Source organism: Staurois parvus, unplaced genomic scaffold (genome assembly GCF_062004578.1).
Source record: "Staurois parvus isolate SC_StPar_1 unplaced genomic scaffold, SC_StPar_1.0 ptg000177l, whole genome shotgun sequence".
Lineage (NCBI taxonomy): Eukaryota > Metazoa > Chordata > Amphibia > Anura > Ranidae > Staurois > Staurois parvus.
In genome coordinates this window covers 1,703,205-1,724,299 of record NW_028317973.1, presented here as the reverse complement: position 1 = coordinate 1,724,299, position 21,095 = coordinate 1,703,205, and the positions used below count along the sequence as shown (strand labels likewise).

The 21,095-nt window shown below is 40.0% G+C and overlaps 1 protein-coding gene across 1 annotated transcript in view; it reads right to left on the bottom strand.

Moving 5' to 3' along the window:
- Positions 1-21,095, bottom strand: part of COL13A1 (collagen type XIII alpha 1 chain) — a 235,357-nt gene that overhangs the window by 53,673 nt on the left and 160,589 nt on the right. The window contains exons 18-22 of the mRNA XM_089677089.1: positions 20,085-20,129; positions 9,707-9,733; positions 7,478-7,564; positions 6,570-6,623; positions 2,911-2,955 (exon numbers count right to left, since the gene is read on the bottom strand). Of these exons, the coding sequence (XP_089533215.1) occupies positions 2,911-2,955; positions 6,570-6,623; positions 7,478-7,564; positions 9,707-9,733; positions 20,085-20,129 (258 nt within the window). The remainder of the gene's footprint in view (positions 1-2,910; positions 2,956-6,569; positions 6,624-7,477; positions 7,565-9,706; positions 9,734-20,084; positions 20,130-21,095) is intronic.

Sequence of the window (21,095 nt, the reverse complement as noted above, 5' to 3'; positions counted from 1 at the left end):
GTTTAAACATGTACAATTCTTCTTTCATTGAAATGATTGACTACACTTTTAAGCACGTACACATTCAGATGCGTTTAGGAGAGTTTATGTGCTCTCGCATAAAATCTGCAGATCTGTGCGGCCCTGGACGCAAAAGGTGTCCTACTTATTTTATGCACAGCTAAACATGGCACACATTTTTACAGAGAAACACAGCTGTGTGTATGGGTTCATTAATTACTATAGTGCTGCATTTAGGTGTTTACAAAACTATGTGCAGTGTGCATTTAAAGGCAGTTTTTTTTTTTTTTTGCATGAATGAACTCTATTAGTCAATGTCAGTTACACACATGGCATTCCGGATTTTTTTTTGTAATTGCTTTTAATTTTGGAATGATGCTTTTTTTGCATACAGCAATGTCTTAAAAAATCTGTTAGTTATAAAACCTGTATCTACCATGTATTGCCATTGATGATACCTTCCATGAGGCTGTCAGTTGCTTTGTAAAGCTAACCATATACTATTAGATTCTTTTCATTCAGCCTGCATGCGGAAAGAAAAAACAGATTTCTCCATCCATACAAACAGTGCAGATGGATGAACCCCCCCCCCCCCCCTATGCTGGGTTATTGGATGCAGCCACTTCTTGGCCAACAATTTTCCGCATGGTTCCTTGAATTTTTTAAGTGAAAGAATGTTGGGTGGAAGGGGGCTGACAGAGAAATTCAAACAGTGTATGGCCAGCTTTAGACCTCAGCCTGGAACCAGTATGTGCATATTAGGTGCCCCAACACTTCACTGGCTGCATACTTGCTCTAGATCAGAGACATACAAACTAGTGAAAAAAGAAGTCAGCAGTTGCAGGTGCCATATTTCTATCCTGATAGATTCCCTTCAAAGTATATCTAAAGCTAAAGCTTTTTTAAATCTTTAGATACAGCAGGCAAGAGAACCTCATTCAGGATTTTATTGCTGTCCGTGTCACCACTTTAGACATTTTCCCATCATTGTTTGTCCTGATAGCCATTGTCACTGGAAAAGGAAGAAATGGGAAATACAAACGTTGACAGCTGTCATCAGAACATTTCCCAAGTTAAAAATTATTTTTGGCTATCAATAAAAGCACTACCCCCCTAGAAGTTGCTGAGTCTTTGAGTCCCCCCATAGTCCTATACAGCCAGGCAACACGCATTTCCTTCAGACTTGTATCAGGAGACAGTAACCAGTCCTTGAGCTTTGTTTTGAAGTTTTATTAGGTAAATTAGAACTTGGATAGGGTGAGGGGTGTATGGGATGCTTAAGGACAATGGCAACAGAGGACAAACTCCTAAGAAACTATGTACAAGTCTTTACAGAAAAAAATCTTCTGGAGAGCTAGCCAGCATCTCCCACAGTACCACCCCAGACCCCAGATGAATCCTCTCCTCATCCAGCTGTGGTGAATCCCTGGGCGGGGGATCCAGTGCCTGCCACCACAATGTGAACAGTTTCTGGCTAAAAGCTAATCCAGTTTCCCACCAGAGTGCCTCTTTCCCGTTACTGGCCAAGGGGGGTCATTCTGTGTTGCTGGTGGGTCAGTGGCTGCTACCAGGCATTTTCGCTGGGCCGCTCCTTCTCTGCAACACAGGTGGTCCTCTCTCAGGGGGCTGGTGAAGTCCCAAGCTTTCCTCCTTCCAAGGTCTCTCTGCCTGGAGGTTTGCCCCTTTCCCATCTGGACCTCTTCACAGGCTCCTACATCTCTTCCTCTCTCACATCTTCCATCTGACTCCTCCTCCTCTGCTGAGCAAGCTTAGCTACTCTTAAAGGTTGTCCTGGCCCCTTGCCAAGCCTGTTGAAGATTGGCCAGGATCCTCTAAGAGTAGAGACCAGCTACTCCTCAAATCCACCCACTGCTTCTAGACCTTTCTCCAAAGTTCTACAGCAGGAGAAAATTCCAGAAGGCTGGTATGCAGAGCCTTTCTGTTCTGACAAAAATTTGACCCCTGCTAGCTATCACACCCAGGCTGCTACTCAGCCCTAATTAACAATTGGAATCTAGCTCCCCCTAGCTAACTAGAAGGGTGCTACATAGATATTAATGAAAAATCTTCTTTCAAACCATAAGGATTTTCATTTTTGAATCAATTTAAGCTAGATTTTTATTATATCACAGTGCAATGTCACATAAAAAACCCTTCTTATGTACAAGTGATTTTTTTGATAGTGGTAATGTGGATTATTTTTTCTTACAGTACATGTCTCCTCCTCCCACGCACGACTGCAAGACTTCTCCAGGTCCTCCCCCATCCTCTGGAACTCACTACCCCAATCCATCAGACTGTCACCTTCCCTCCTCACCTTCAGGCGCTCCCTGAAAACCCACCTCTTCAGGGAAGCCTACCCCACCCTCACCTAACAGCCGCTGCCCTTCCCTCCTCCTACCACTCCATCCCCCACAGCCGTTTCCTCCTGTGCCTCTACCCCCTCCCTCCTAGATTGTACGCTCGAAAGAGTAGGGCCTTCTAACCCCTCATGTGCTGTTTGATGTTACTGTTCTGTTTCATGTATTGTCCCCCCTCTATTGTACAGCGCTGAGCAAACCCTTTGGCGCTATATAAACTCGATAAATAAATAAAATAAATAATGTCTTTTCAGTGAAACAATAAAATAAAATAATATTACTTTACAAACGTACACACCTACATGGTGATTATCTTCATATTTTTGAATCTATACAATTCAGGGACTATTTATGGAACTGTGAATTTATCTAAACTAACTTCTTAAACACAGAGCAGAGAAAAGTAAAGGGGTGGGCAAACTGACAGATTTCCAGTGCTTATTACCATAGGCGTATTGATGTCTGATTGCTTGCTCTGGGCTAAATCATTGTGTTTTTGCTTTTTTGGCAGTCCAGAAAATATCCTACAAAATGAACTAATTCAACTCACTCTTGGTCCCGGAGGGCCTTGATCTCCTTTTGCTCCTGCAGCACCCTGTGAACAAATTAAGAATCAGTGGAACAGAGAAATGTGCTAAATAATTCTACTAACGTGTGAGGAAAACATTTTATTGGACCTTTTAACTCACAAACATCACCACAAAATGGTTCTGTAATGGTGCATACACAACACACACAACAGGCAGTTACAGATGTTAGATGATAGATACCCAATTCTGCAAGTTATAGGATGTTTATGGAAATCATCACATCTCATTATACATCCTCACCTGATAAATCTTGTAATGGGATGTGTGTATGTATGTGAAGATCTATTTACCAGCTTCTCCTAACAATAGCTAATGCTATTATTGTCATGCAAGCAGCTAGGCGAGTATCTGTGTGTTATAAATGTGCAGGTCTATGCTGATATTTTTGAAAAGACTTAGAGGGTAACTCCACTTTCGTGAGCAAAATAAAAAATAGCAAAAAAAAAATAATAATAATATAACATATACAATTTAAGTCATATTGTAATTGAATGTCATTAAAAATTACCTGTCCTTTTCAATCTGCAGCACTGTAATTTTCTGTAAAATGCAATACAACATGGCTACCTGGAGGCATTCTGTACAACAGGTGGTGTACAGAAAGCCCCTGAATATGTAATTTCCTACTTGTGTGATTGGCTTACTGATTTTCCCAGAAGTCTGCAGTAAGATTTTTGGTATCTTCAGCAACAAAAATGTCATTTTTGGTGAGATACTCCCAAAGTGAAATCATGTCTAAAGGGATGCAAATCCTGCCAATTTCCTCATTAGATCTCAGCAGGTGCAGCAGCTGAATAATAATTATACAACCACTCCCATACATGGACACAGACAAACAAACAGCTATTTCTTCAGAATAACAAAAGGGAGGAATTTGCAAACATGTTTGTTAAAATCCTTGCAATGTACATAGATCACCCAGAGGGGAATGTTTTCTTCCCCAAAGTGAAGTTATTCTTTAACCGCCTTCCACCCGCCATATAAGAAAATGATGGGCTGGCGGCGGCTCTCTCGATCTGGGAGGACGTCATAAGACGTCCTCACACCCTAAATGTGCATGCAATCACAGTAAAGAGCCAATGGCACAGGCTCTGTCATGTGATCAGCTGTGTCCAATCACAGCTGATGGCATGTAAACAGGAAATGCCAGTTATCTACATTCCTTTCCTCATGCTGACAACGTGTGAGGAGAGGAGAGCCGGTAAGCGGCATTCCTCAGAGGGGACATCTACACTGATCATCAGGGAACTGATGATCAGTGTAGCCCCATCACTGCCACCTGTCAGTGCCCATCAATGCCACCTGTACGTGCCCATCAGTGCACATCAATGCCACATATCAGTGCCTACCAGTGCACATCAATTCCACATATCAGTGCCCATCAGAGCCCATCAGTCGCCACCCTCAACATGCGACAATCGCACGACCGCGACCAACAATACGTCACACCCGCGGCGTCAGACCCCAGACCTTCTCACCAAACTCGTGACCGAAGGACCGGCCGATCTAAAACCGCGATGTGACGTGCGTAACAATGCCACACTCAGCTGCGCCCTGCACAACCATTGTCCAGCTAATGGAACGCAATCGACGCACCAGCAGCCTGAATGCGCTTGTTACTGGGTCGGGTTAATTACGCAACTAACCCTCTACTGCCACCACCACTTTTTGTACAGAGAAAGGGGAAGCTCTCTTTATCAAATATACACTGTAATGGTTGAAAAGTCACCTGTCCAATACGGTCACCTGCTGCTCCAGCCTGCCAGCAACTTTTAACACTTACACATCTGTCCCTGTGCCTCTCAGGAAGGGAGGGGGTAGGGAATAAAGGATTGAGGAATACTTCTAATAAAAAAGGGGAACTCCGCGTCCATCTCTGATTAGCAAGTTTGCTACAACGTCTATCAGTGCCACCACTCAGTGTCACCTATCAGTGCCAGTCAGTGCCACCTATCAGTGCCGCCTAACAGTTCCAATCAGTGCTGTCTATCAGTGCCCATCAATGCTGCCTATCAGTGCCATATATGATAGCTGCCTTTTAGTGCCCATCAGTGATGCCTTTCAATGCCCATCAGTGATGCCTGGTCAATGCCCATCAATGCCACTTACCAGTGTCTCCTCATCAGTGCCACCTATCAGTGCCCATCAGTACAGCCTATCAATGCCCATCACTGCAGCCTCATTAGCGCACATCAGTGAAGGAGAAACATTACTTATTTAAAATTTTTTAAATCAGAAACTAAGAAAAAACTTTTTTTTCAAAATTTGCAGTCTGCATTAGTTTGTTTAGCAAAAAATAAAAAACCCCAGTGGTGACTAAATACCACCAAAAGAAAGCACTATGTCCTAAAAAGAAGATACAAATTTTGTTTGGGTGCAGTGTTGCATGACCACGCAATTGTCATTCACAGTGCGACAGCGCTGAAAGCTGAAAATTGGCCTGGGCAGGAAGGGGGTAAAAGTGCCTGGTAGGCAAATGATTAAAGTAAAATTCAGGGATAAAGCTAGCTAATCTTGTCCCCAAATTCTACTTTAAAGCAGTTGTAAACTCAGTATAAATGAAAAAAAAAAAATAAAAATGCCTGCAGGTTTAAAGCAGTATTAAAGCCCAAACCAAAAATGTGATATATTGCAGCTTACCAATCATTGGATGTGGTGGCTGAATTTGTTTTCTTTTTTTTAGACTTTTCCCCAGTAACACACTTTTGTATTTCAGTGCCCCCCACTCTTGATGAAGTAGTAACAGAGAGACCACTGGACAGCAGCATGGTTAGTCTAGGGGGAGGGGAGTGTTAGATGCACTAGCAGATTTAGATACACTAATTAATTAAAGCTGAACTTCAGCTAACAGAAAGCATTTAAATCAACAGTTTTATGTTTTTTGGGGATAAAAGTTTTACATTAATAAATAAAAGCTGATCATTTTAAACAACCCTAGTGGTAATACCCCAGTGGCTTGTCTCAACACTCTTAACTGATACTTTTGCAGGAGAGCTTGTTCTGTTGAAAAACAACAGGCTAACTTGCCAGATCACCAGGTGAAAATAAAGGAAAGCAAGTCTAAAAAAAGAAAACTAAAGCAGCAATCACATGTAAGAAGTGTTAAACTGCAATATGATAAATGTTTGCTTTTGGGTTTAATACTGCTTTAGGTCATATTGTACTACTGGCACATTATGAAAGCCTTATCTGTAATAATGTGCCTTCCAATGCTTTGCAGCCACAGCTCTTGCTGATCCTGGGGGCTTCCATGTTCACCCGGTCTTCCTTCTGGCTTCTGTCTCTTTGGCTGCTTGAATGGCTAGGCCGCAATGACGTAACCTTTGCCAGGCCTATTTGCCTTTAGTATAACAACCTCATTCTGTCTTCTCAAAGTTTTAATAAAACATCCAAGGTGTACAGCATATCTTTGAGATTTGGTGATAACTGTCTATGGGCAATTGTGTATGGGCAAGAGGAATATGTTAGATCTTCTAATGACTTTTAAGAATTACAACATTCGAGTTCTCCCTAATGGAATAAATGGACACAATCTAAGAAAAACAACACAAGTGATGTGTTTTTAGGAATACTTTGAACCACATTAACAATTACTCTACTGGATGTCATAATGACCTACCTTGTCACCCTGTTGACCTTGAATTCCAGGTTGGCCGACAGCACCAGTTTCTCCCTAAGCAAACATAGCAAAGAAGGTGAGCAGTGCATTTTACACACCAGGAAGATGACAAGAATAGAAAATATACATTTGGTCACATTCTGATCAATTTGGTTTTCTTTCATTTACATGCTATGGAAATTCACACAGCAACACTTTTTCTTGTGGGCACAGAATTACAAGCAAACAGAGTCTATCTTGATAAAAGATACATGTACTTTTAGTTGCTTTTGTTCATTGACCTTTCTTCATCTTTGGTGTTATAAAAGAAATAGTGATGATAAAAAAGGAGTTGTCTTTTTCCTTTACAAAGGCTCAGTTTTTCATATTTCAGCCTTCAAAGAAAAGGCAATATTTTTTAACCTATCTATCACAAATGTCTTACTCTTTGTGTTAACTCTTAACAGGATCACCCAAACTGATATCAAATGTGTTTTATCAGTTTAACACTATAGACTGAATTTTAATCAGGTCTGCTGAATCACTTTCTCTGTGATCTAAAGTAAAATGTGAATGATATATAACATTTTGAAATGACAGCCACAGCTTCCTTTGTTAGAAAGATCACATACAGTAGGCACTACCGCTGCACTACAGAAATCTTGCACGGCTTTTACCTATAACTAGAGGACTAACTAACAGAAATGTGCTGTCCCTTGAATGAGTTTCATAGCCCATTAGGGTTTGGTGTGTCACGGGCTGCTGATTCATAGGCTTCTTCTGGTTTGGTGGCAGTAACTGCGTGTCATAGTATATACAAGGCAACTGTGGTATGGAGTCCCTCCAGTTCTACAATACAAAAGGCCAGGCTGCTTAATTTCCCCACAAATTTTTCATGTTTTCTAAAATGTGGGTAGTAACATACAGACCTTTGGTCCTAGAGGTCCTGGTGGCCCTGGAGTACCAGGTTCTCCTTTAACTCCACCATGTGCATTGCCAGTGTCACCCTTTTCACCCTGTATAAAAAACAGGCATGTGGTCATTTCCAAGTAACAAATCCTAGCATAAACCAAAGTACAAAGTCAAAAGTTTATCCATTGCATATGAGTTCATAGTTGCACGCACCCAACACAGCTATAACAGAGGGGAATCACACTCTCTTTAGAGGGATCTAAATGTATTTCACATTAAAGAGAATGCATCTTCAGAAGAGAAACTCCATAGTGGAGTGAAATAGATCCATGAAGTTCAGCCTGCAGAGCTCACTCCTGAAGTCCCTGAGAGGCACAGACTCACAGGGTAATTCTGCCAGAACTAGAGAAGTAAGCAACAGTAACAGAAATAAGCCCACCCGTACAAAAGGCTTACTTAAGTATTTTGCTGGATATAAGCATTGGAGTATCCACTCAAATTACCCTGCTGATTTTCTTGTTGATTGTCCTTGCTGGTTTAACCTGGGGTTCTTTCCCACACCATTCACATGTATTCATCAAAGACTTTTCCATCTACATGTCTCCTTCAAAGCACCACTATTAAGCTAGAAAAGTTTATGGACATAAACAAAATGACACCCAGTCAAGTTCTGAAGTTAGTGTACTTTCTTCCCCTGTGCCGCATTCAAAGGCAACAGATAGCATATAAGTTTTTGAGTTCATATATCTCAAGCTGAGGATGCTATTTGTCCACTACCTTCAGTGGTAGACACTAATGTGTCAAAGATCTGCAATAAACTCTAGAAACAAGATCTAGGGGATAGGTTATGGAAAAGCTATCTACACTGTTGAACTTGTGGGGGTTGAGGCAACCTCACAACCTTCTTGAAAATGTCCTTACTGCTAGGTTTTGAAGTGAGTCTAAGTATGCTATTTGGTTTAGCAGGTACTCCACATTGTAGAACAACCTTATCCACTTAGCAGGACCCCACCATGTTCACTGTTAAGTTTGGAGTGTATTGAAGCCCTTTGTTTTCACCTGATGACCCTGCCAGTAGCCCACTCTCTTTCCTGGGGTGACAATACTCACTCACTGTACTGTGTCTATAGAGGGACAACATTATCATCCTAGGTGGCTCACTTCTGATTTGGACTACAGAAAACCTCCTCATTTGCTCATTTATATAATGTAAAAAGAAATTGTTCTTTAGCCCATAAAGGTGAACTGGGTAGGGATGATAACGCTATTTGAAATTTCAGTGCAGGATATTAGAATATCGTTTGTTGGAGCCAAAGGATATTAGGACATCATGGAGCTGGTTCACATATGTGTGGGCCGGCCACAGTGCGATTTCAAAAAGAGTTCAGTACAATTTTCAGCCCAACTCAGGTGTGATTTCCAAAGTCATACACATTAACAATTCGCACCTGAATCGCAACTGAACCACTGAATGAAGTCTCACAGGTCAGGCTTGAAATTATGTTGCAAACTGGCCCCGCACATATGTGGACCCAGGCTTAAAAACATTTTTACCTAAATTTAGGTTTTAAAACTAAATTGGTTAAGAGGGCCCACAATAAATGGTGCAAAAGTTGGCATCAAACAAAATAATTGTAGACATTTCTCCATTCTTCTATACACATGGATGTTGAAATATATTATTTTCCCATTAGGTTTACTAAAAAAAAAATTACACTTTAATCTAGTTGTAGAGCTGATTTGTAGCTGCAAATTACAGCAGTTGGAACAGTCAATGTTAAATTATTTAACTCAGTAATGACCAGCAGTATCATTATTATGTCAGCTTGTATTATAAAGGATGAACTTTGAATGTGCTTCTAAGAGCCTACATCAGTTTTCATGCTTTGCAAAGGCATTTTCATGTCTTTATTTTACTCATGAAAAAGTTATCCTTGAAATCTAGGAAGAAAGAGATTTATCACAAAGAGCAAACCACATAATCCAATTCTAAAAATATCTTAGCGGTTATCCACCGTCCACCTACACACAGCAAGAATTTACCCTCTCACTACTGTGAGATTCAGTTTAACAATGGTAAGTCCAATTTTACATTAACTATAGACCCTGTAAAACACATCCTTCCCAATATTAGAGTACATAGTGCTCTGTGGAAGGTACACAGTTTCCAATCACTGAAATATTTTCTTGTTAAATACATAAAGGTATTAAGGTGATTAAGGGTATATAAAATGAACAATATGTACCTTTGATCCTGAGACTCCTAGTTCACCCTAAAGGAATGCATAAAATAGACATAAATTACTTGAATAACACATTCTAATGTACAATGATTTTAGCTATTGTACTAAACATACACATAAAGTAACATGTCCATAGTCTGAACCAAAATGCACCCTACTATTTCACTATTTCACTAACAATCAGAAAGAAAACAAGAGTAGTCCAGTTTTTTTTAATGTACTTTCATGAACACTGGTTCAACCTACAGAGATTGAAGGTATACGATGGAGGAAAGGAAAAGTGGAGTGCTTGCTCTTGGTAACCCGCTAGATGCCTCCTTTCATTTTGATTGTACATAACAAATCTAAATTTCTTCTTTAGATTTTGACACGTAAGGTTAAGTAGAGATGACAACCTTATTGAAGGTATTCTACAAATTTGTTAATACAAACTAATCAGAAATGTATCTAAACTGTAAACTCCAACCAACAGGCCTGTCTTTTGTTATTATTTCTTGTTATCACTACTTTTGTTAAACAACAGTATGTACTAGACTTTGGAATATTTTATACATTGTATTATCTGTACTGTCATCCATACCTACTACTTTGTACAGCACCATGGGGAATGATAGCACTATATAAATAAAAATAATGAAATATTGTTTGTGTACATTTAACCTGCACTAGCAAGATAGCTCCTGTGGCTTTTGATGTCCACCTTTCACTGGTACAATAGGTAAACTCTGGGCAAAAAGAAAAAAAATGAAATGCATACACTGGAGCAGTATAACTTGCTGAAATTTTCATTTCTGTATACCCAGGTCTGAGATTTACACTGCTCTGCCCCACAGTCCTGTCTGGCACCGCATGAGACCTGATGGTGTTCTGATGTAGTTTCACTTTTCAGTTACAGATCTCCTCCCCACCTCCACCCTGTGACTGGACAGTGAAGGTAGAAGCAGCACATTGATGAGCTTATCTTTTTGTCACTCTACTCTCTCCTCCTGTCAGCCTGTTGCTTGCACTGCAACTCACTTGATCGGCTCCTTGTGCTTCTCTCGCCACCTCTCATAGCTTTGCTGTATAAAAGTCCGCAATAGGCTGATATCAAGTCACATTTATGTATTTGCACTATTTGCATTTGGAAAAAATGCATTTATTGGTACATTAATGATTACAGAGCTACGTTAGTTTGATTTTTATATCTCCCTAATATTTATTTTTAAGAGGACTCTCGTGATTAGTAGATGAGTAGTAAACTTTAACACACTTTCTAAAACTTAAGAATAAATATATACTAAGAAAGTTGGGAGAGTCTATTTGTTAATGTGGTTAACTTCTTTTCCCATGGACCACAATCTAGCATACAACTAAACAAATATGTCAATATATAAAAATCTAGCAGCCCTATACTGAATACCCACAATGCCTTTTCACTAAAGACTTTGTCATGCATCTCACTACAAAAAAATGTTTTTTTTTTGGGGGGGGGGGGGGGGGGCTGAAATCAGCAAGAATTTAATAACAAAACTTATACTGAACTGCTAACACTATGTTTGCAAAGTTTGGTAATACATACAAGTGAGGGTTTTCTGCTTTATATGCCAAGTATTTGTTTTCCCAGGTAGAACTATAAAAACTAATTTTATGCCATTGAAGATATACACCTACTGTATTTTATTTATTTATTTCAGGTACTTGAATAGTGCTGTCAATGTACGCAGCGCTTTACATATATATTCTACATTCACATCAGTCCCTAACCCTCAAGGGGTGTACAATCTAAGTTCCCTAACTTACATTCATACATACACATACTAGGGACAATTTAGACAGGAGCCAATTAACCAGCAGCATGTCTTTGAAGTGTGGGAGGAAACCGGAGCACCTGGAGGAAACCCACGCAGGCACAGGGAGAACATGCAAACTCCAGGCAGGAGGTGCTGTGGCTGGGATATAATGTCAATGCCACTACTATTCTATCTAAAGTAGAATTTAGAACCTGATAATGGAACCGTCACTTCATACAATACAGAATAACAGCTATATGAATTCATGAAACTAAAAGACGTGTTAAAATTGAGCAAAGAAATGTGGAAAACATTGGCTCCAATTGGGTTTCAACACTTCAAGGAAAAGAAAAACTGATTTGCTGCTGTTTTATAAGACCATGTCCCCTAGTACCCTATTACTCATTGATTATCCTGCACCGGCAAATTGATGGCTGTAATTGGATAGACTGGTTTCCATGGCAACATGGACACTTTCCTTTCCTCCAGTTTTTTTTAAATCATCCCTGTTGTGCTGACAACACACTTAAAAGTGCGTTCTAACTGTGCTGACCGAGAGTAGGGCACACAAGTACATGTTAACATTTACAGGTAATCAATTACAATACATGAATTCAGCTGGTCTTTCAGACTCTATTGAATTTCTTCCAATTTTACATTGCGCATACACATAATAAAGAACAGTTTAAACATCATTAATGCTTATATCTGTAAAGTAGTAATGATAAATATACATTGAAATGTGAGGCAACATATTTTTTCAATATGAAGAATCAATGCAGATCCAAAGGTCATCCTCTATTACCATCGTGAAATATCATAGCTCTGTATTATCAAATGGCAGTCCAAAAGGAGATTATACAATGGCATCTGTGTACTTAAAAAAGACTCTTGATTCATTGTCATAGGGGACTAACGTGCGTACAGTATGGATTTATTGGACTCTATGATGAATGCAAACATCCCCTGATAAGTACTGTAACATACTAGCAGTTACCAGATTTCAAATCAATCTGTACAGTGGTTACCATATAAAATGACAAATTAAAACCGGCCATACAGTCATTTTGAAGATAAATGTTTTTCTCCTTTATAACTATTAGTGCTGGAGGAAGAAAATGACCTTAATCCAAGATACAGCTGTTCCTGAACAACCCTAACCATGAAAATCAAGAACACATTTTACCCCAATTATTGCTGACAATATTGTTTGAATGCTGTTTGTTATAGTCATTCTGTGCCAAGGGAGAATCCACTGTATAGATATGGCAAAAAGTTTTTCCCCTTAATTTTCTTTTGTTTTGTTTAATGAGTCTAGAAATGAAAATTGTATTCTAATAAGCATTTAAACACATCATAATAAACATTTCACTAGCACAGTAACATTGTTTTCCTTTTAAGAAGCCAGTTGGGTCGAAGGATACTTTATTGTACATTAGAAAAATCAAATTAGAATGATGCAGGCAGGCATTTTTATGAGATCCTGAGTTTAAAAAACCACAGTGTCCCCCTGTATGTTGAACTGAACAATTTTATAGCAATAGCGTAGGGGTCACCCTGAGAAAAGTATCACTGATGGTGGGAGTGTGTCTAGGTTAATTGATACCTTAAGCAGCAAAAAAGTATTTAGTCAGCCACCAACTGTGCAAGTTCTCCCACTTAAAAAGATGAGAGAGGCCTGTAATTGGTATCATAGGTAGACCTCAACTATGAGAGACAAAATGAGAAAAAAAATCCAGACAATCACATTGGCTGATTTGGAAAGAATTTATTTGCAAATTATGGTGGAAAATAAGTATTTGGTCACCTACAAACAAGCAAGATTTCTGGCTCTCACAGACCTGTACCTTCTTTTTTAAGAGGCTCCTCTGTCCTGCACTCATTACCTGTATCAATGGCACCTGTTTGAACTTGATATCAGTATAAAAGACACCTGTCTGCAACCTCAAACCGTCACACTCCAAACTCTACTATGGTGTAGACCAAAGAGCTGTCGAAGGACACCAGAAACAAAATTGTAGACCTGCACCAGGCTGGGAAGACTGAATCTGCAATAGGCAAGCAGCTTGGTGTGAACAAATCAACTGTGGGAGCAATAATTAGAAAATTGAAGACATACACTGATAATCTCCCTCGATCTGGGTCTTCATGCAAGATCTCACCCCGTGGGGTCAAAATGATCACAAGAACGGTGAGCAAAAATCCCAGGACCACACGGGACCTAGTGAATGATGTGCAGAGAGCTGGGACCAACGTAACAAAGGCTACCATCAGTAACACACTATGCCGCCAGGGACTCAGATCCTGCAGTGCCAGACGTGTCCCCCTGCTTAAGCCAGTACATGTCCGGGCCCATCTGAAGTTTGCTAGAGAGCATTTGGATGATCCAGAAGAGGACTGGGAGAATGTCATATGGTCAGATTGAAACCAAAATAGAACTGTTTGGTAGAAACACAACTCGTCGTGTTTGGAGGAAAGAGAATGCTGAGTTGCATCCAAAGAACACCATACCTACTATGAAGCATGGGGGTGGCAACATCATGCTTTGGGGCTGTTTCTCCACAAAGGGACCAGGACGACTGATCCATGTACAGGACAGAATGAATGGGGCCATGTATCGTGAGATTTTGAGTGCAAACCTCCTTCCATCAGCAAGGGCATTGAAGGTGAAACGTGGCTGGGTCTTCCAACATGACAATGATCCCAAACACACCGCCCGGGCAACGAAGAAGTGGCTTCGTAAGAAGCATTTCAAGGTCCTGGAGTGGCCTAGTGACTGTTTGAGGTTGTGGACAGGTGTCTTTTATACTGATAACAAGTTCAAACAGGTGCCATTGATACAGGTAATGAGTGAAGGACAGAGGAGCCTCTTAAAGAAGAAGGTACAGGTCTGTGAGAGCCAGAACTCTTGCTTGTTTGTAGGCGACCAAATACTTATTTTCCACCATAATTTTCAAATAAATTCTTTCCAAATCAGCCAATGTGATTGTCTGGATTTTTTTTCTCATTTTGTCTCTCATAGTTGAGGTCTACCTATGATGCCAATTACAGGCCTCTCTCATCTTTTTAAGTGGGAGAACTTGCACAATTGGTGGCTGACTAAATACTTTTTTTGCCCCACTGTAGCATAAACCTTTGCCCCAGATCTCACTGACTCTGAACCTGAAAAAATTATAAAAATACAGGCTAATCATCGATGAGCAGAGCTCCTGACCGCTGTACCTGTCACATAGGCAGGTTCAGTGACATGAGGTCTGCTGAGTGGGGATGAGCTTGCACTCTCATCAGGCTCAGTATCACTGAGTAGTCTTGGCCGTTCTGCTTTCCTGTGTGACAGGCGCAATGGTTGGGCAGGGAGCTCAGTAATGCGTTGCTGAGCTGCACTGATAATGGAGTGTCCCATGGACGCCCTTGCCTCTGCGTCAATCCCCACAGTGTCTCCGAGTACCACCTGAGACAGCTGCTTCAACTGGCCTCATGGGGGGCACAGCCCTGACTGGTGGAAGCTACAAGCAGCTGCACCATCATACATTGCAAACATGGTCTACTGTTGTCACTATCAAAATGAAAATGTTTACCCTTCTTCAGTGAAGCAGCGTTTTACCCTTGGAATTAAATTAAAGAGGTGTGTAAGTCTGGCCTTCCACTAATTGTCTAGGAAAATTAATACTAATAAATGCAGGTCTATAATATGTACAGCTATAAAGGGGTTTCAGAGTATTATAGCTCCTAACAAGCAGACTAAGAGTCCATCCAACATTAAGACTTGATTCACAAGATTTAGTAGTGGTAACGAGTGTATCAACACAATGTAGCAACACTTTGAATGAATGGCTCCATTGGTGCTCAGCAACTGCTGTCAAGTTGTTCCTCAATGAAGAGAGTTAAATACTGGTTTTAATATAGCCCTGACGAACACAGAGTGGAGTTGCCCCAAAATCCATTGACTGTTTTTATGTGATTTTTTTTATCAACAAATAAAATGATCTTGGGCTCTCTTATCCGAGTTTGGTCTGGCGCTCCTTTCTGTGTTTTTGTCATATAAATGACTGGGCTGCCCTGACATAACGCACATTAACAAATGTGTGTTAAATGCACTGCAAAGACTAAAATAGGTTCTTAAATATTACTTTTTATTAACATTGTCAACTTAAATTACAGGTCATCTTTTCATTATTCTCTGGGGCTTTGGAAGGAAGATCATTCCAGTTCCTTAAGAAACTGAGGCCATAGTAAATTGTCTACAGCTAGGCCAAACAGGAGTGTCTAGCTCCACTCACTACGTTCCCTATGGGAATGAATGGTAACTTGTTGATTAATAATATATGCATATTTTTCAATTTAGATAAATGGTCACACCTAATCACCACTAATTTCAAACAAAGGAATTCCCATTATAGCACAGGTTTGAATGTTCTATATCTCCTCCTAAAACACATCTTGTATATATAAATATGTTTTTAAGCTGTTTGTATGGTATACAAATATAAAAAACATGAGCAGATGTTACACATTATTACCTGCTTTTCTTTATTAGTAACTGCAGAAAATAATTACCATTTATGCCAATTTAATTTTATGGATACTTTTTATGTAAGAAACAAATTAAAATGACCTTACAAGTGAATTAAAACAGACAAGATTTACAAAAAGGTGAAAATATCATGTACAGACATTCTCAAATGCTAATGGAGATGGCACTTATAACCCAACCAACCATTTGAACTCTGCCTGCTTCAAGCTTATGCTACACCAAATGAAACAGGAATTTTTTAGCAAAGTACTAATGACGCTCAAAGGACTATTAGGTCGGTCTAAATGCCCATTAGCATGTGCTAAAATTAAAGCAATCTTAGAGTAATGACTAAATTAACTTCTGGGGAAACCACTACAAAGGTTATGAAGCAAAAAGCTCTGTCATCTACCAAGTTACCATAGGGAGAGATATGCTTGTATCGCATGTCAGATTCTTCATAATTTATTTCCAGTCCTTTGTGGTGTCTTCTATTGGGAGTAATATAAGGGTTGGGGCAGAACTGCCATGGAATAGGCTATGGTACTCTTGTAGGTCAAAGGTACAAATTTAATTTTAATCTAATATTGAAGTGACATTTTACCATATTACAGAATACATATAAAAACCAGAGGGACTTTCCATGTAATGACACATTTTATTTAGATACTTCTTTTTCTTTTTGATATTGTCTCAGACAATTTTGGATTTAACTCTTTTTACAATACTGTCCACACAATTTGAAGCAAATATGGCATTGTGTGGGTAAGGTATTAGAGAAGTCTTACTAAAATTGGCCATACATGGATCAAAATTCAGCTGGTTCCACTGAATTCCGATCTATGTAAATAAACTGGGTTGAGCAAATGTTGGTCTTCTAATTGACTTCTGTTCACCCACCCTGTTGAAAATTTCCCTCGATCAGCATTGCAGGCAAAAAGCTGCAGCACTGACCAGTGCATTCTGATGCCACAAGAGTCTCCCCATTGTCAGAATACAAACACACAATGGGAAGGATTCCTCTATCCACCTGTTTGGAGGGGGTAATTGGGTCAGTTTTTTTTATTCAACCTACTGGTTGAATGAAAAAAAAATGGCTCCTCTATGGCCAGCTTAAAGTCTATAAACTTTTATTTACCCCTTCAGGGCTTGCACTTGGTCCTATTCAAATCCATCCTGTCATTACTAAGCGCAGTGGTTGGACCCTTTGCCACCTGCTGTATGATAACACCAGAAAGGAGAGGATTTCCCCATCCACCTTTTTCCAGGGGGAATTGGGTCAGTTTTTTTCATTCAACCTACCAGTAGAACGAAAAAAAAATGGCTCCTCTATGGCCAACTTAAAGTCTATAAACTTTTATTTACCCCTTCAGGGCTTGCATTTGGTCCTATTCAAATCCATCCTGTCATTGCTAAGCGCAGTGGTTGGACCCTTTGCCACCTGCTGTATGATAACACTAGAAAGGAGAGAGATTTCTGAGTGACAGTTCTAGTCTCTGGCAGAAGTTTTCAAGAACAGTTCTGTCATTTACAAAATATCACAAAGCTTGCGAAGCTATGTGATCTGTCTATGGAGGCTTCTAAACAAGCATAGCCTGGACCAATAGATAATTTAAACTTTACTTTTATAAATGAATGATCTGTGCTGGGGATCTCTGTCTTACACAGTACATAATGAATGAATTACAGTCTTTGCAGATGACACCATGCTGTGCAGTGGAATAACGTCCTTACAGGATGTCTTCAACTTACAAGCTGACCTCAATGCACTGTTTAATTGGGCAACTATGTGGCAAATGAGGTTTAATGTTTATAAATGTAAGGTGATGCACTTGGGGGCTAAGAATATGCATGCATCATACATACTAGGGGGAGTACAACTGGGGGAATCAATGGTGGAGAAGGATCTGGGAGTTCTGGTAGATCACAAGCTTAATAATGGCATGCAATGAAAAAGCTGCAGTTTCTAAAGCGAGCAAAATCCTCTCAGGTATTAAAAGAGGTATTGACTCCAGAAATTGAGATATCATATTACCCCTGTACAAATCATTAGTAAGACCTCATCTGGAATATGCAGTTCAGGTTTGGGCACCAATTCACAAAAAGAACATTGGGGAACTGGAGAAAGTACAGAGAAGGGCAACCAAACTGATAAGAGGCATGGAGGAGAGATTAGAGGAACTGAATTTATTCTCTCTTGAGAAGAGGAGATTAAGGGGGATATGATCAACATGTATAAATACATCAGTGGTTCATATAGTGAACTCGGTGTAGAGTTATTCACCCTGAGGTCATCACAGAGGACAAGGGGGCACTCTTTATGTCTGGAGGAAAAGAAATTTAATCTCCAAACACAGAAAGGTTTCTCCACAGTGAGAGCTGTGAAAATGTGGAATAGACTCCCTCAAGAGTTGGTTCTGGCTAGCTCAGTGGATTGCTTAAAAAAAGGCCTAGATTCTTTCTTAGATACACAGAATATAACTGGATACTAACATTCATAGGTATTGTTGATCCAGGGAATATCTGATTGCCTCTCGGAGGATCAGGTAGGAATTTTTTTCCCTGCAGGAGCAAATTGGATCATGTTTTGCTGGGGTTCTTTGCCTTCCTCTGGTTCAACTGTGGGTATAGGATTATAATTTTTTTTTAATGGTTGAACTGGAAGGAGGTTTGTCTTTTTTTAGCCAGACTATGTATAATAATAAAAGATCACTCAGTGCTGTGGGGCTGTGCAGACCTTCTGCTGAAGTTAAAAAGCAGCCGCAGATAGATAACACAGCTCTGACTGATTTTTTATGGATGAGCAGCACTGACTTTTTATTCATAACAGTAAAAAACAGCTTAGAGGGGGAGCAGGGGCTCGGTGCTGGCTGTACCAGCCCCCAAAAGAGTGCCCATAAACAGGGCTTCAGACTTGGGTGGATCTACACCAAGCATTAACATACAGTAAATAGTTACTCTGCAAAGAGGTTACAATCAAAATGGAAACAAGTGCTATATATAGTTCCTTGGGGGATTAAATAAAAGTTTAAAAACAATTGTTATTCCCTAAGTCTCCTGCCTTCCTTGCATGTGCTGCTGTGAGCTTTGCCCTGTTTGGCTGACAGAGAAAGTCAGGTTGGGTTGATTCCAGTTATTTGTGAACAGATAGGAACACTCATAAACCCAATAAAAACTGACAAAGAAATAGAAGGTTAAGAAGAGTAAAAAGAGGCCAAGATAAGTATGTCCTGGACATGCAAATGTTAGCAAGATGAGTTAAACATCTGAGTAAATGTCAATATTTCAAGCCTTATGTCAACTTTGGTAACCTGCTAGTGCCATATGTTGAGCGCTTGCGCATTGATGGTTTGCAACGATTTTCACTGCAGTTAGCGGTTAAGTATTTTATCTCAATACACTAGGTTTATTTTCCAATTTAACACACAAAAGTACTGCTGTTTGATAATGTGACTTACACAGTTCACCCCTCATATGAATTCAACATTCTCATTATTCCAGTATCACAGGTGGGTTTATTGTGTCTACTTCAATTTACTCCTACAAAGACATAAACTTTGTCCTATAAACTCCCAGGAACCTGGTACTGACCCATTGTCAGTATTGTCATTTTTATCCCTATTTGTAAATCCTGTCAACTTTACAAGTACAAACAAATACAAAAACAAGTAACATTAAGTTTCCCATAGATATTGGACAGTTACTAGGAAAGGTTAGGGGTGAAGAAAAGGGGCAGAGGCCAGATATAGTGATTGAAGTGATGTTTGGTTACAAAGGTGAATATGAAGGAAGGTAAAGTTAAAGCAAGGGATGGGTCATACCTCTCAACTCTCAGAAACAGAAATCGGGGGAAAGCTAAAGAAAAAGAGGACACAAGATGAAAATTAGGGTTACTGAGCCACACAGGGAGTGGAAAGTGGTCATGTGAATAGTATAACTAGAGGATGACGTCTGAGGACCAGGACACAGAGCTGGGAGGTGTAAGTAATGTAGAAAATGGGGAAAAAACTGGGGATGCAAGGAGACAGAACAATGTTGGCTAAGAGGTACACTGGGATTCATGGGGTCACAGCTACATTTTTGCTAAAGAAGATACCTTTGCTCCATGTTTCCCTGGCATCCCGGGCATGCCTCTCTCTCCCTAGGGTTGGAAATGAGAAAAGAAAGAGAAGGGGAACGAATAAGTCCAGGCAGACTGAGTTAGTGTATGTTAAGTGTTTCGGGGGGAGAATGAAAGTGTTAAAAGAAGATATATGGATAACGGGCTATATAGAAACAAGGTGAAATGGAATGTGGTAGCACATAGCAGCCAATCAGACATCAAATTCATAGGTTTGTCTGCTTCATTAGTAGGTTTCTGATTGGTTGGCATGGGTTACTGCACACCACTGCTGTCCTATTGCAGAAATCTATAATTAACTTACAGATAACAGCTCTAGTATTTAAAATATAATATGTTACTCTTATACCTCAACCCACAGTAGTAAAAGTTAGTGGTATGGTAGAATTGGTCTGCACTGCCATAAATTAGTCTGTGTATTGATTATATGTCATGTTCATTCACTGAGAGACGTAAATCTACTCTTACATCCAAGAAAAAATACAAATTATCATAATAAACTGCTATATCAGCTTGAAAAAGGTAACCAATATGTTAATTACAGACAAGGCATAATTGTTATTTTCCTAGATTCACACCATGATTTTTTGGTACAGGTCTGGATCTAAAATTAAATTGGTCATATAGCCTATTAAGCAGATACAAAGTGGTTAGTTGTTGTGGCACTTCTGGTCTGTTTAGAGATGCAGTATTTAAAGCGGTTCTAAAGGCTGCATAATTCTATGCATCAAGGTAAAAAGCCTTCAGAGTGCAGCTCCCCCCCCCCCCACAGCCCCCCATAATACTTGTCTGAGCCTGATCCTGATCCAGCAATGTGCATAAGAGCCAAGGGACTCTCTCTCTTCATTGGTTGGGACACGCTGTTGTCAATCACAGCCAGTGAGGAGGGAATAGGGGGCGGGGGCGGGACTGAGCCACGCTCTGTGTGTCCCATAGACGCACAGAGGTGGCTCAGGAGAGAGCATGCACAAGTTTCCCCAGAGAGAG